Below are 16,471 nucleotides of genomic sequence, written 5' to 3'. Positions count from 1 at the left end.
GTGTCAAGTTTGTGCAGAACTAAAGCCTAAGTTCTATTCACCGTCTGACGCTACATTAATTAAGGCAACACACCCGTGGGAAAGGATATCTGTTGATTTTAAAGGCCCGTTGCCATCATCAACAAAAAATGTGTATATGCTCACGATAATAGATGAGTACTCGCGTTTTCCATTTGTTTTTCCTTGTGCGAATATGTTATCAACCACTGTTGTAAAATGTTTCGAAACATTATTTTCTCTGTGTGGTTTGCCCAGTTACGTTCATTCGGACCGCGGTAGATCCTTCATATCTTCTGAGTTAAAAGATTATTTGCTCCAACGTGGCATTGCGTCTAGCCATTCAACCCCTTATCATCCGCTTGGTAATTCGCAAGTTGAACGATTTAATGGCATTATATGGAAAGCAGTTCGTCTATGTTTGCGTTCCAACAACATGCCAGTTACTCAATGGGAATTAGTATTGCCCAATGCACTCCGGTCAATTCGTTCGTTATTGTGTACCGCTACCAATTCCACGCCCCATGAGTTATTTTTCGCCTTTTCCCATCGCTCACCGAATGGGAAATCACTGCCATCTTGGCTACGAGATTCCAATTACGCTTTTCTCCGAAAATTTGTGCGTTCTCATAAGAACGATGATTTGGTTGAACGGGTGGAACTAAAAGATGTTAACCCCACGTACGCAAGAATCCGTTTTTCTGACGGGCGAGAGGATAATGTGTCAGTGCGTGATTTATCGCCTTGTCCACCTGCTAATGAGTCGAATCATGACTTATCGTCTAATGTGGACGAATCGGGTGATAATGTTGGGCTCAACATTGAGGACAACTGTGAACCTGCTGTGAATGACGATATTATTCATAATGACCGCACGATTAATGTTCCGCTAGAACCTGTTCTTCGTCGTTCTTCACGTGCCAATTTTGGTGTTCCACCTCCGCGCTATGGCAGCGGTATGTAGCTGGGGAGAATGTTGTAAAATTAAGACAAGACTTGTCTTAATAGGTATGTGCCAGTGGCGGTGCGCGGGTTGCCCTAGGCTTTGCGCGCTCTACGCTTGCTTGGGTGGTTGGCTGTGTGCTGTCGCGCACGTGTTCTGTTGGTGTAGTTTTTAGTTCTCGTCCAGGTGTGTGTGCTGTTTTCTTTCGACCAATGTGTTTTTCAGTTGTTCCTTAGTTACAGTAACAGTTTTACAATCTAATTTACGCAGAGGCAAGTGTTTACCAGATTCATTACAAAAATGATTCAGGTGAGTGCAAATCACAAGGAAGTGTTGCCATAATTATACTTTTTTTTAGAAAAATAGGTTTCATTTTGCATGGTGTGGACAAGACATTCCAACAAAGGAGTTTGGTATGAGACCATAATATTACTTGCCGGTGTCTGGCGCCCAAGAGCTCCTCAGTTAAATATATGCCTTTTAACAGCTGAAATACACTTTATCGATGGCCATCAATACCTCAGTTTAACCAATCTCTGTTTTTGTATCAGGCATGGAATACTTAATTCCGTCAGTGTCAACATGAAATATTCATAATACACTCTAAACAATATGGCAATTGTAAAACTCGGTGGGTCAGACCGTATTTTTGGAATTCAGGCGAATAGCGAGAATACTTTGAGATTTGGCCGAATCCGAATTTTTTATTATTTGTGTAAATCCCAACGAAAACCCGAACCATTGGCCACGAATTGTTTTTGTGTTTTAGTCAAGTTTGCACAAATGGTTTTTGGATTCGCGCACTATCCTTTTTTCGTGCGTCTTCTAAACTGTGCCATTTACGTTCTTCTGCAATACGTAGAATGTTAATTGTCAGTCGTTGTATAGACCCAAAGAGCTCGAGGAAACATTCATTCATTCAAGCAAACAAACAAACCTATTATTCACGGGACGGTTAGTCTATAAATATCAAGGGGAGGCAAAGGATCGAACAATCTAGCAACCTTCACATTTCAAACGGGTCGGAGCTTTTTGTTTCAGGGAAATTGAATCAAGCAATGCTAATGAATCGAAGTAATTGCAGCGTACTTTCTCCTAATTGCTTATTGTTTTACGTGTGGCGCAATCGGTACACAATAACAGCGCATTTTACAAATAGAACTGGCATGAGTGAAATTCCCCGCATTAGCAATGCCCGGTCAGATTGCATGGTATAACGGTAGTCTCTGTGAAAAAATAATGTATGATGGTCATATGTGACAATTTCATAGGTAGTTTTACCACTAAAAATTTGCTATAGCCTTGATTTTTTAATAAATAATCAATGCTAAATATCTACAATGTGTTTTTCATGTTTGTGTACTTGGCTGTCGAATCATTTAATTTACTTTACTGATAAATAATGTTGTCTTTGAGTGAGATCTTTCGTAAAACAGTACCTTTCCATTGTGATTTAGACTGTTGCTAGCGTGAAACGAAAAGCCGTTAAACATGCAACGGGAAGATACCGACCAAAGCGACAGCGACACTTCCGAATCAGGCAAGTTATTTTGGTAAAAATAATTTTTTTTGCATGGGTGCACATTTCACATGAGGTTGCGTGCCAAAATATTTTCTACTACTTCACGATCAGGTGCCGCACCTCATTTTTCAAGTAATTTTCATATTTTGAAAACATCGTTTTGCATGCACACAGATCTATTGGGTACCAAACTAGCTATATTAATCAATAGAGACGAACCACGGGGAGCGCACTACGGTCAAACAACTGTTTGGTATTCAATAGTGGTTTGGTACCCAACGGATCGACGATTGACCGAAAGGTATCTTTTTACATGATATGAAGTTGAAAGCACATCGAAAAGTTTGCGAATGATCAGGTGCAACGAGTAGGACATGAAACCAAGCAGATGAAACAGAATATGGCGTTACGCTATGCGCGTGCTTTTCTTCCAACCAATGTAGTTCCGCATTTGTCACGCGTGCCCTATGGTGTAACGCCAGAGGGATGTTAGTTGACAAAAAAAATCGCCAGTTGACAAAAGTTTGAATGCAGGTTGCTCGGCCGCCTTACGAGGTAGCGACTTACTTTCTTCACACAAAAATACATCACAGGCTGAACTTTCCAACGAGAGAAAAATTAAAAAAAGTTCACATTAATATTCGAATATGAATAACTGTATGGGTTCGCCAAAATGATGTTCAGCCAAGTGTAAATCAACGCAGTAATTTATCCCAATACATGGCGTAAAAGCATTTGAAAGGAAATGCCCAGATAATAACATATAAATAGATCTGTAACTCATCAATCCAATGGCAAACAACTCCATTAAATAATCCTAAGTCGTGTGATTGACGTCTTCCCCGGATTCGCCTTTGCTTGCAGGCATCATCGATCGATCTCGCTAAAAATACAAACAACGCAGTTTAAAGACCAATGCCAATAGAAGAATGTAATCATAATACAACTCATAAACTAACTATTAGATGTACAAATTAAACGTGTTGAGACTAACTGGCGGCTTCGGTCAATTGTAAATTAAGAGACGCTCGGTGTGAAGGACAAAACCAATAGAAGCGGTTTGAGAATGGGAAGAAAAAGAGCAAAACAACGCGCTGCTGATAAAAGTAAGTTACACCCTGGTACAGCAAACTTTTCAGATACAACTGTGAAAGGAGGATATGTTGTCACTGCTGGCAAAAAAGCCATAATAAACATATGTAAGTACTAAACTCCAATAAAACTATACTTTATATTAGTGAGTGTAACGTTTACGTAGATCAACCACCAAACATGACCACATCTGATGAAAAAGGTCGAAAGGGTAGAGATGAACCTGTGCAAGCGGTTGTCAATAACATGGCCAATGTAAATGAACCTCAAATCCGCCAGGCAGAGTCAAAAGACAAACCGTTAACACCAGGTGCAGATAAAATTGCAAATAAAAGTGAGAAACAAAATCACCATACAGACCAGCCACTCATAACTGTGTTACACCAGTTGTTGATGACCAATGCCCACAAAACGGCCAGGGTGATTGCGATGAACCACTTGCTGATAATTACGCGAAGAAATGTTACCCCCTAAGGCGCCAATCAGGTAAGAAGACTCTCATTTCGTTGCCAGCTGTTGGCGATAACCTGAGCAAAAATATCCATCAAAACCAACAAACAGGAGAGCAGGACACCGACGATGGCTCTTTGCCAAAAGTTGCTGATGATAAATCGAATGTAAATGATCAACTAAGCCCACAAACCGACAACTATGATGAAAGCGAAAGGCTTTTACAACAAGCGGCTGATGTTGATACAAGTGTAAATGACAGCCAAAGCCAACAAACAGTCCGTGACGGCACCAATCCTAATTTGCGACCAAATATAATTCAAACAATCATAAGTTTGGGATGGAAAATTGCCTTATGTATTTTTATTTTAGCTTTGGTAACAGTCGTAACAGTCGTCATATTTTCACGAAATAGTAAGTTTTGGATTTGCTTACCACTGAAGATAGTTTAAGTAAGTATTTTCACAGATCCTTCCGTAACGTGCCGTAAGTTCGTTGTCTCTGTTGGAATGTCGCCAAACTCAACATGTACAAATAACCATGATGTCATTTTCCTAAACTACGTGGACAATTCCTATGAATTCGTGGAAGGTACAATTTGCAACATAACATGCGATGACCAACATGTTATCAAAGGACCAACCTCCATCAAGTGCATGAAAAACGCAACATGGCAACCCTCCATTCCTCATTGCGAGAAAAAAGGTTTGTTACTTTTCGAGATTTGGCCAAAAAAACATTTGAGTAAAGATTGCAGTATACAATAGAGTTATTCTCTATTCAATAAATTACATTTGTCATCGCCCTATATACCTCGCATTCCACAAATGTTTTGCAGCAAAATGTTTTAATTTCTCTGGACCAATGGGAATTTCTCCCGATTCTCTTTGCTTAAACGATTCTAATAAAGTTGGACTGGTGCCGGGAAAAAGATACTATGGATTTGTAGAAGGTGCAAAGTGTGAAATTGTTTGCGACGAACGTCATTTTAGAACTGGACCCGCAATTATGATTTGTGAATCCACGGGAGTTTGGACAGGGATGACCAAGTGCAAATTGAAATGTAAATACGTAAATTGTGGTTTAATTTAATTGAAGCAATATTGTTCTAAACGAATTTCCACACTCCAAACCTGTACGCAGCAAGGTGATTGTTATGTCATTGTTTTACGTCAGATTGTCCAGAAGTTACTACTGTTGCATTTGGCACCGTAAATTGCAGTAAAGGAAACAGGGTCGATTCGACCTGCACATTTACTTGTAATAGTCCTCACATTATTGAGGTATTTACCTGTTGCATATTTTGTGAAATTTTTAGGATAGATTAATTTATTTTACGCCCTTCAGGGAGCTAATAGCTCAACATGCCTTTCCACGTCACAGTGGTCGCATAGTATTCCAGTTTGCCAATGTCCTGAATGTAAAGCTGGTCCATCGTGCCACTCAATCGATTGGAATGTTGTGACCAAGCGAATATACTCCGTTGTAAGTTTATTTCGTATTGACACACTTTCATTTGCAGAAACGATAGTTGACATTAGAGGTTTAGTGAATGTTCATAATTTGTAAATACCTCATTTAAATGCGTATTGCATGGCCATTGGTAAGTTTTCCAGCAACCCAGAGTTACATGCTTTAATAAATCAACTTGGTGACGACATAGAATGAATTTGCAAAGAGAATTTTACCGCAGTAATGTTTCATGAAATGGCATGATTGGCAGGGCCGCCCTACTGCATAGGTCCTTGCGTGATTTTTACCGTTTACAGATACAGTATGGATCTCACCGAATCCAGTGTCGTGCCGAAACGGAGTTGTTCCATATGAATAAAAGATACTATGGCACATGTACTGATATGGACACTGGAGCATCCAAACAATGCCATGACTTACTTTCAGATTCGAAAGCAAGAAAGCACGCTTTGGCCAACCTCATTCATCTAACACCAAGCTATCCGCGCCCTTGTAACGCAGAAGCAATGGCGCAAGATTTATCTTGCAAACAACCATAGGTTCCCAGTAGTTTATTTTGTGCAGCAGGGATTTGATTTGGCAATAATATAAAGGTTAAAACAGTAAATTGGCATCACTTTCTTAAAGTTGCCATAATTTAGTCGCATCCGACCATATGCTTTGCTGCCACGTACTCTTTGACATGCTGTCATAAATTTTTGTCTACAATCTTATTTTGTATTATTTGAAGTGCGTATCGTACATTGTTCATTTACCTGAAGGTGGGCAACGCTGTAAGATTACTTGTTTGTTGAAAAAATATTTCCCTGAATTTGGTGCGTGACTCAACACATTTGTACTGTGTTACAGGGAAAAGTTATTATTATTAAGTTGTATAAATTCATTATTGTACATAATTACAACCTACAGTTTGTCTGTGTTGATTGGTGCTTGTGTTTATGTGTCTGTAACGAATTCTAAAATGTAAAAAACCTGACTTAAAGGCAAGTCAACATTTTTCTTTCACAACAAATTTATTTCCAAATTAAATTCTGTCAGCTTTCTTGCCTTAAAAAAATCTCCCGTGTATTATGGAAATCGAATCTATATCCATAATGATTTTTGCTTCCCCATATAGTGTGTTCTGTACCTCGTTGGCGTGTTGCTAGGGGCGAGTGAAAAAAAAAAGAATTTGGCGACGTAATAAACTGGGCATTGTGCAAAACTCTACCGAACTTCTGTTGCTACAGCATTTTTTTGAATTTGCTTCATGAAATACTTCGGTGTAGGCACACCAGAAATCCAAATTGAAGAACGTTATAAATTTTCCGATGGTGCTGTGTTGTGCGCCCTATAGCAAGGCAACCTCTTGTTTCGCTAAAACTTCCCACAAAATTTGACATAACAAAAGACGTTTCACTAATAAGCCCAGTTTGTTTTCTTTTCCCAAACCGTTCTAAAGTAAATTCCTGAAGCGTGAAATGTTTTTCTAAACATGGCGCAACTTTTGCGTCACTATGGGTGTTAATTACACAGCTCGCTTCCACCATAGCGCAATACGGATTTACAAGGATTTGGGTGGAAAGTAATTAACTATTGTTTATCAATTTGTGACGTGACCCACACATACATTGCGTTCACCAAGAATAAGGGCATATACACTAGGCTGAAGAACAAATACATCAAACTGTTTTTCGGATCTAAGTTTGGGTAGGAATAACTACTGAACTTATGTCATAAAGTTTTAAGCTGGCCTAGGTTTTTGTTTGCCCCCTAAGGTACATGCCCAGTTTGCCTACTGGTTGATCTGGTACTGATGGTATCTAAGTAAAGTCGCTCGTAAAACTCATTCGTTGTTGCAGACCTTACCATTTCTAACATTATAGATTTTATTGTTGTATTAATACCAACAAAAAAGAGTTGTTGCCCAACTTTGTTGACATTAACAATACAAATATTTAAAAAAATTCGATTTCAACGATTTAATTTGAGTGATGTATAATAAAATACCTATCACTCTCGGACGAGAAAGATCTGTATTTGTAGCAAGAAAAGCATAAAAATATCTCCAATCCCGAACCAATTAAATGGAATAACATTTCATTTTTAAAACAAAGAGGTTTTTATAAGAACTAGGGCGCATCGTCCCTCAGGTTTAAAAGCCTTGCCTTCACACAAAAAAAGAAATCCAAGAAAGGCAAGCAGACGTCAATATTATTTAAGAGCAAGTATGTGACGGAAGCAATTGAACAGGTTTTGTAAATACTGTTATTTCAGGGGGAATATTGGAAACTAAAAATATTGGCGCAATACTGTAAACCCTAATATATTAAAACTGCATTGATAAACAGTTTTATCATAATGGCATTATGTTCAGTTTAATCAAACGCTCCTCTAGTGCCTCCAAGCGGCGATAAAAACAAATGCGCCGTCTCGATTGAATAAAAGTTATGAGCTAAGGTCCAGCAGCAAGAACGTAACTGGGTATGAGTACTATTTATCAAATCAGGCCCTTGAATGTACCTTGCATTTTGATGATTATTTGTGTTTGTGCTCTTAAGATAGTTTTACATTAACCAGGTAAACTATGGACCACCTCGAATCAAATGCGACTCATATACAACCTTGCACCATTTCAAAATGGTCTACAATGCTGTATGCCGTGACGAAACTCTCGCATCTGAAGAATGCGACTACTATGGATCAGATCTGGACGCAAGAAAGCACAGTTTGGCTAAACTCATTAAACATGTACCGAAATATCCAAAACCTTGCAACGAAGATGTAATGGAGCTGGAGTTACCTTGCTAGCCACCTCCGCAGTTCTTTTTGCTGTCTATTTTCTGTAACGGGGTTCAGGGTTTCAAGTCAACCATTTCGTGTCAATCCAACTAAGCTCTGTAGTGACACCGTGCGGAAGTTAATTGACGCGCTTTCTTTCAATTTGTCGATTTTGCATTTCCTAAAGTTACAATGTATTGTCTGGGGTTTAAAGTAACTTGCAGGTTAAAACATTGCTCACTGTTATTTTGCGCTAAATAGCCCACTTAGTCTGCCAAGAAGTCCTTTGGGTTTTTGGAAGGTCATTTATATCGCTAAGGTCTAATCTCTACCTTTCAGGGTGTTTGCCGCTCGGCATGCTTTTTAACACTATAATATATTGATGGTAATATTTTGATATTGGCTAACCTAAATTTTTAAAGCAAAAATTCGCAAACAGATTATAATAAATCTCACATTTAGTGGCATACAGTATGTTACCATTTGGACAAGGTCAGTGGGAAATTGAAACGACGGAAACGGCTCAAATCAGTTTAATTCGCGTTCATGTAACGCAGATGAAATGGAGATTTTAGCTGGGTGAAGTTGAATAATTTGTGCCAACCACTAACGTCCAACGAAGTAACTGGGAGGAAAATGATGTGTTTTTAACTAGAGATTTATATTCTAAAGTTACTCGCGACCAAACAAAAACTTGTATACATTTCAATGATTCGTTTGTTCTCCTTTTCCAGATCGTAAAATGTTTTTACTTTTATGAGGACATAATGACGTTCTGTACCAGGTACGACCAAGTTGTATAAATTCCGCCAGTTCTGTTGTTGTAAATTCATTTGTGTGTTTGTTTGCTAAACTTCAATGGTATTGACATTCTCTAGAACACGTGATTCGACAAAGGACGTTTGTCGTATCTTTGTCCCGGTGCTAACTTGCCAGACTGGCTGGTTTAGTTTTAACGAATGGTTACAATAGAGATCGTGATTTGGCAAATAAGCCGGCTGCATGTTTAGCTGCACGTCCACTGGATGGATATAAGTTTTCTTTGCTCGTAAAAACCGGGTTTATTTTAGGTTCTTCTTTGTCGGATCAGCCGTTAGTTCGAAAAGTTCGTAGCTCGGCAGCAAACCTCGATTTTCTGTAAAAAATCAATGTCAGGTGCTACGGTAACCAACAAAAAAATACAGTGTAGTTACACAGACATTAAGAAAATGTCAAAAACTATAATCTAAAGAAACAAAAATCGTATAGCGGTAATACAGCAAACGTCATTTAAAAATCGGTATTGCAAGAGTAAACGTTACTTAAATATTTCAGTGCATTTACAAGGAAAATGAGTAAGAGGTGACAATCATACAAATGATGTTTCATTCATTCGATTGACCTTAAAATTTTTCAGAAACTTGGCTACAACCTACTGAGCTCTAGGTGTCTACTTACAACTGATTTATGAGTGCCGTTGTATAGCGTCTGCATTGCTGCATCCATCTCTCGAGATGACTATTGAAAAAAGCTGTGACGATCCAATTTCAGTGTATTGCAGAAGGGTTTTTACTCACATGATATTGAAAAATATCTGCTCTTATAAATACGGCAAGTCCTCATGAGCTTTGTGACCGATTTTCCAATTAACAATATACCTTATGTCAAGTTTTGACACGATACTTATACTACTACATAGCATAGTCAACCTATCCGTTCTGGACAATTACATAGGATATGTTAATGCAGTTGTATTTAGTTACGTCATAGACCACACTTAAGTAATCATAGTATTGACAGAAAAGTATCGGACATAAGTGTGACGATAGAGTAGATTACGTCAACATTTGTGTGTATTCTTTAATGTTCGCCCATTTTATCAGCACCCTTGACAAATTACGATCCAGACGAAACTTACGGAACAGTCGAGAAAACAAACGAAAAGCAAAAAAAACAATGCAAATGTTTAAAATGGGGATTCTCATTCGTTACTTTAATCATAATAGCATTTGGTATCTGGTTGTGGCTAAATAGTAAGTGTATCTGTAAGAAAGACTGCACCTATTTCAAGCCTGCAATTTTTCAGAACCGGTAAGGTGTCGAAAATTTGTTATACCGTCAGGAATGTCGCCAAACTCAACATGTGCAAACAACTACGATGTCATTGCCCTAAACAACATGAGCGATACATTTGAGTTTGTGGAAGGTGCGGTTTGCAATATAACGTGTGATGACCAACATGTTATTAAAGGATCAAATAGTATTGAGTGCATGCAAAACGGAACATGGCAACCTTCTATTCCTTTTTGCGAGAAAAAAGGTTAGTTTGCTTCCGTTACATTCCATGTGCGACGATGACAAAAAACAATACAACATTTTGCAATTCCTTTCCATTTTTGTACATTATTTAAACAATTGTAAAAGTGCGAAGAGTGTGTCAGTATCCACTTACGCCAACTAAGACACGCAAATGTTAAAATGTGTTTCGCATACACTTACTATTTTCCTCATAATATTAGCATCGTAACGATTATTTTGCATATAATCGCTGTTTCGAGAATTTTTCTTGAAATGTTTAAATTTTGAAACGTTTAATATAAAATTAATAGACATTGCTACCAATAAAAGACAACCAACAAGACACAACGCATTGTTTGCTAGTCCTGTATTTACTAGGCATTTGTTTATTTACTCGATACGCAGTTAAAGTTTTGTTATTCACTGTTTCTACTGCTAAACTTGTATCAGATTGCTTCAATGTCACGGAAATTGAGTATGGAACCTTGAATTGCAGCAATGAAGCAAAAATTGATTCGACTTGCACATTTACTTGTGATGGTCCTCAAATTTTGAAGGTATTTACCTGCCGACAATTTTGTAGGACTTTAAATTACTAAAACCATTTCTTTGCCTTTCAGGGTGCTAATAGCTCTACATGCCTTTCAACGTCACAGTGGTCACATGACATTCCAGTTTGCCAATGTCCTGAATGCAAAGCAGGTCCATCTTGCCATTCAATCGATTGGAATGTTGTGGTTACCCAAATTAATACAATTGTAAGTGAAATTGCGCGATCTAAAGCCTATTTTCCGCACCGCTGATTGGCAAGGCGATGTTATCATCCGAAATTTAAGGCTCTTTTTATTTTTTCAAAACAGATACACTATGGATCTCACCGAATGCAATGCCACACACGAAAAGGATTCTACAGTTGGCATCACAGATATGATGGCATATGCACTGACCTGGACTCTGGAGCAACCAAACGTTGCAACCATTTCAAATCAGATTCTGGAGCAAGAAAGCATGCATTGGCAAATCTCATTTATCACACACCAAGATATCCGCGACCCTGTAACGCAAATGCAATGGCAGTACAGTTGAGTTGTTGATGAACTCAAGTTCGTTTATGCAGTTTATTTTGTGTATCACAAACTGATTAACCAATCAAAAGTACTCACAATCACACATCTTTCACGTGTACGGATAATTTTGTTACTTGGCGAAAGAGAATTTTTCAACTATTCGAAGATATCCTGTTTATTCAATGACATGTTTTAAACATTTTACTTGTGATTTTTCTTCAAGAAAAATTATGTAATTTACCATTTACTGGTGCTTAATTTTATACTTTTAAATTATAAATGCATTTCGGTTGGCGCTAAAGAGCTCTTCATAAATCACGTATTTTGGAAGGTACTGAAAATGGAAAACACAACGACAAAAGGAAAAAATATCACAGAGCAAACGAATTTCTGTACAGTAACGTCCACATCAGGGACAAAGCATATAATATAGAAATCATACTACACAGGCAACACACAGTGAAACGGTCGTAACCTTTTTACGGGCCAACCCTTTGTGAATCGAACAAAGACTTTCTTAATAGACCTCACCTGTACTGTAGGCTTAGACAAAGATTGCAATGTTCATCAAATTGGAAGATAATTTTAAACCAAGTTTCAAGCGACTTTCTAAATAGACAACATACGTTGTAACTGCTGCAAGGTAAGCCAGCTTTGATTCAATGACTTTGTCCACGTTTGCTCTTGGTCAGTAAATAGTAGTTTTCAATAGTGAAGCAAAGGCTTTTCCTTTGGTGCGAACCTGTGTCAGCATGCAAGATTAAATAAGCATTGTCTTAGCATAATACCTGTTAGTTGAAGGAGACAATGTGTTTGACCTAAGTATTGTATCCATGATTAGGTATCTGCTTGTGCTTCAATTCAAGTAAAAACGTTTTGCGTAGGTTGTGAGCTGTACACGCATGATTCATTTCCATTTTGTCCACTTCAACTAATAGATATTATGCTAGAACAAACAACTAGACTGTGTTTTTTGGCATACACAAGCAGTAAAGGTGAACATGGTTTATATTGTTGCGCTTACGATAAAATATTTTTTTAGGTTTATGTCCGCTTTCCAAAACTGCGATATTTGTAATAACATAATTCTTACACAAAAGCTTGAAAATCCACACAGAAACGTGTGGGTATTGTTAAAAACATGGAGGTGAGCAAGGAAGCATTAGGATTTAGAAAATTATGTTGATATTTACGATTAAAAAGGTTGTTACAACAGTTGCGTTGGTAAAATCGTGTAGAATTCGAAGTGTCTTTGAGAGGTATATAGCTTCTGTTGCATGTTATATTGCATCATTATTATAGACAACCCTTTTAATAAGTATACAGCTATATAGCTGATTCACTTCTAACCATATACAATAGATGGTTGTTGTGTCCACAACAAAGAAGGTTCACAACATTGCAAAGGTTAGTGGAAAATGGAAATGAATCATGCGTGTGCAGCTCACAACCTACGCAAAACGTTTTTACTTGAATTGAAGCACAAACAGATGCCTAATCAGGTATAGGATACAACACTTAGGTCCAACACATTGTCTCCTTTAACTAACAGGTATTATGCTAAGACAAACAATTAGACTGTATTTTTGGCATACACAAGCAGTAAAGGTGAATAGGGTTTAGTTGTAGACTATACCAATAACTATTTTTTTAGGTCTCGTCCTTTTTCCAAAACTGTAGTATTTGTAACAACATAATTCTTACACAAAAGCGTGAAAACACACAGAAACGTGTGGGTATTGTCAAAAACATGGAGATGAGCAACGAAGCATTAGGATCTAGAAAATTCTGTTAATATTTACGATTTATTCGCACACGAACAGTGGTCAAATGCTATTCCAGTTTGTCAATGCCCCAAATGGGAAGCAGGTCCAATGTGTCATTCAATCGATTGGTACGTTATCGTCAACCAAATTCACGCAGCTGTAAGTTCATCTTGATGACAATGAAAAAAGACGATTGCGTATGCGATTGCATTATCCACTCGCCATGCCCCAAACTTTACCAAACTGCAAAAGATCGGGTTTTTATATTTTTTAAGCGAAGAAAACTTGCTTGTTTTAAATCTGTTGATAACGTCAGTGATACTAATAAGAAGTGTTAGATAGCATTTAACAAATGGTGTAGCTTCTGTTGCATGTTATCATATAGTCAAAAAGTATGTAGCTATATAGCTGATTCACTTCTAACCATATACAGTAGATGGTTGTTGTGTCCACAACAAAGAAGGTTCACAACAATGCGGAGGTCAGTGGATAATGGAAATGAATCATGCGTGTGCATCCCACAACCTACGCAAGACGATTTTACTTGAATTGAAGCACAAACAGTTGCCTAATCACATATTACAATACTTAGGTCAAACAGATTGTCTCCTTCAACTAATAGGTATTATGCTAGGACAAACAATTAGACTGTATTTTTGGCATACATAAGCAGTAAAGGTGAATATGGTTTATTTGTAGACTATACCATGTAATATTTTATTAGGTTTATGTCCTTTTTTAAACCTGTGGTATTTCTTGCCCAAAAGCGTGAAACTCAACACAGAAACGTGTGGAGATTTTTAAAAACAGAGAGATGAACAACGAAGCGTCAGGATCTAGCAAGTTCTTTTGACAAATACAAATTATTTTGTCAGACGTTTGATTTGAGTTTTTGTGCGACAATTCATGTGCTGTTTAATTGTTATTTTCCATAAAGTCTGATGTAAAAATATGTATGTGCTTTACGTCAAATTCATAAAAAGTAAAATTGGGAAAATTATTGTTAACTCCTGAAAATTCTTTAAATTATCTGTTTTTTAATACTTACAATCTATTAGATACAGAGGAAGATTATCAGTACATTGTTCGAACGGACGTTCCCTACAACAATGTCCCAGGCTCATCTGCCAACAAGGCTGATCAACGTTGCAAATGGTTAAAAAAGGGAATCGTACTCTTTATTATTTTAGCAATAACAACCGCACTATGTATCATTCTGTGGTTCTTCCTTAGAGGTAAGTTATTTATTAAACAAGAGCAGGGAGTGTTTCAGTTTATGCTTTTTACAGATCCTGAGATAAAATGTACCGAATCCAACGTTTCGGCAAACTCAACATGTGGCGATGCGAATACAGCCTTTTCTTTGGACGATCCTTTGTTGCAGTGCGGAAACTTTAATGTTTCCTCTGGAATTTCGCCAAACTCAACGTGCACAAATAACACTGATATTATTGCCTTAAATGACGTGGAAGAGAGTAACGAATTTGCGGAAGGTGCTTTTTGCAATATAACATGTGATGATCAATATGTTATCAACGGCTCAAATATTATTGAGTGCACGAAAAACGCAACATGGCAACCCACCATTCCTTATTGCGAGAAAAAAGGTTCGTTTCGTTAAGTTAGTGAAAAGCTGACGGCCAATTATTATCTGCGAAATATGTTATAGCAAAATGTTTCAATTTCGTTGCGCCATCGGGTATTTCAAACATCTCACAATGTTTAAACAATTCAAAAGAAGTTGGTCTGGAACCGGGTAAGAAGTATTACGGATTTGTGGAAAAAGCAAAGTGCAAAATTGTGTGCGATGAACGCCATATTAGAACTGGTCCTGCAAGCATCGTTTGTGAAAGCACAGGATCGTGGAACGAAATTGCGAAGTGCAACCTAAAAAGTAAATGCTTTAGCTTTCTGTTTGATGCAAAGTTAAATATATATTTATGCATATTGTTATATCTACGCAGCAGTGTATAACAAATAGCATCGCAAATAGCAACCATTGACATAAACCCTTTCTTTTTTAGAATGCCCAAAGGCTTCTGTCATTAAGTATGGTAACGTGATTTGCACAAACCACAATTTCATTGACTCGCATTGCACATTTACTTGTGACTTGCCTCATATCATCAAGGTAATTACGGATTGGATTTTTTTTAGAAATTTTAAATAAAAGCGTCTATGTTTACGCCGATAAGTACGTTTTCCGCTTTCCAAGGGCATCAATCACCTCACATGCCTTTCCACACAACAGTGGTCACATGCTATTCCAGTTTGTCAATGTCCCGAATGCAAAGCCGGTCCAATGTGTCATTCAATCGATTGGAATGTTGTGGTTACCCAGATTAATGGAGATGTAAGTTCATCTTGATGACAATGAAAAAAACGACTGCATGCGATTGCATCATCCACTCGCCATGCTCCAAACTTTACCAAATTGCATAAGATCGGGTTTTCTAAAAGTTGTACACATATATCTCTGCAGCGAAGATAATGATTGCGACATCAAACTTGCGTCTTTTAACACTGTTTGTTTTGCATTCAGGCAACCATTAATTGGCCAGGTTGGACCTTTACACAAACATAGCAACATGCATAAGATGACGTCAGTGATAAGAAATGTTTGTTTGCATTTAACAGATACGCTATGGAGCTCACAGAATAACGTGCAGTGCAAGTGGGGGATTCTACCGTTGGCAATGGGTCTATCTTGGCACCTGCACAGATCTGGACACTGGTGCGTCCAAACAATGTGGCAACTTTAAATCAGATTCTGGAGCAAAGAAGCATTCTTTGGCCAATCTCATACATCACACACCAAGCTATCCGCGTCCCTGTAATGCAGATGCGATGGCGACTCAGTTGAGTTGTTAACCAGCCTTCGATCACCGCGTTATTTGAACAATGCTCTGTCAATTTTGCCGATATCCTATTTCTGTTTTTTGAACTGTATCTATCGTTGTCGTCTTTTTAGTTGTATATTCGAAAAAATTGTTCATAAACACAATGTAAACATCAATAAACTACCTGAGTATGGATAAATCCTAAAATTAGTTGCTGAGAAGTGGCGCTGTATAGAGAATTCTCAAACCTGTAATTATTCAAACAAGCCACTGTGGTAATCATA

General features: G+C 37.7%; 2 protein-coding genes across 3 annotated transcripts; both read left to right on the top strand.

Moving 5' to 3' along the window:
• Positions 1-3,250: 3,250 nt before the first annotated feature.
• LOC145895096 (uncharacterized) lies at positions 3,251-6,582 on the top strand. 2 transcript variants are annotated; one of them, XM_082983849.1, is made up of 9 exons: positions 3,251-3,661; positions 3,721-3,864; positions 3,942-4,040; positions 4,116-4,418; positions 4,473-4,709; positions 4,843-5,067; positions 5,181-5,287; positions 5,352-5,489; positions 5,774-6,582. In XM_082983849.1, the coding sequence occupies exons 1-9, from the start codon at positions 3,529-3,531 to the stop codon at positions 6,014-6,016; spliced, it is 1,629 nt and encodes a 542-aa protein (XP_082839975.1). In that variant the 5' UTR covers positions 3,251-3,528; the 3' UTR covers positions 6,017-6,582. The 2 variants fall into 2 exon arrangements, with proteins under 2 accessions (XP_082839975.1, XP_082839974.1); XM_082983848.1 differs by having other exon boundaries at positions 3,721-3,888.
• Positions 6,583-14,919: 8,337 nt separating this feature from the next.
• On the top strand, positions 14,920-16,218 carry LOC145894706 (P-selectin-like). Its single transcript, XM_082983349.1, has 5 exons — positions 14,920-14,968; positions 15,086-15,241; positions 15,372-15,478; positions 15,563-15,700; positions 15,985-16,218. The coding sequence occupies exons 1-5, from the start codon at positions 14,920-14,922 to the stop codon at positions 16,216-16,218; spliced, it is 684 nt and encodes a 227-aa protein (XP_082839475.1).
• The last annotated feature ends 253 nt before the right edge of the window (positions 16,219-16,471 follow it).

The sequence above is a fragment of the Ascidia mentula genome, chromosome 3 (assembly GCF_947561715.1).
Source record: "Ascidia mentula chromosome 3, kaAscMent1.1, whole genome shotgun sequence".
Taxonomy (NCBI): domain Eukaryota; kingdom Metazoa; phylum Chordata; class Ascidiacea; order Phlebobranchia; family Ascidiidae; genus Ascidia; species Ascidia mentula.
The sequence above is the reverse complement of the archived record's forward strand: the minus strand, read 5'-3'. Positions and strand labels throughout refer to the sequence as shown.

Excerpts from the sequence above, each read along its gene's own strand:
- LOC145895096 (XM_082983848.1), top strand. The coding sequence starts at position 3,529 with ATGGGAAGAAAAAGAGCAAAACAACGCGCTGCTGATAAAAGTAAGTTA. Across the intron at positions 3,662-3,720 it reads AAAAGCCATAATAAACATAT|ATCAACCACCAAACATGACC; the intron begins GTAAGTACTAAA and ends ACGTTTACGTAG. Across the intron at positions 5,490-5,773 it reads CCAAGCGAATATACTCCGTT|ATACAGTATGGATCTCACCG; the intron begins GTAAGTTTATTT and ends TACCGTTTACAG.
- LOC145894706 (XM_082983349.1), top strand. The coding sequence starts at position 14,920 with ATGGCAACCCACCATTCCTTATTGCGAGAAAAAAGGTTCGTTTCGTTA. Across the intron at positions 14,969-15,085 it reads AAAAAGGTTCGTTTCGTTAA|AAGTTGGTCTGGAACCGGGT; the intron begins GTTAGTGAAAAG and ends ACAATTCAAAAG. Across the intron at positions 15,242-15,371 it reads TGCGAAGTGCAACCTAAAAA|AATGCCCAAAGGCTTCTGTC; the intron begins GTAAATGCTTTA and ends TTTCTTTTTTAG.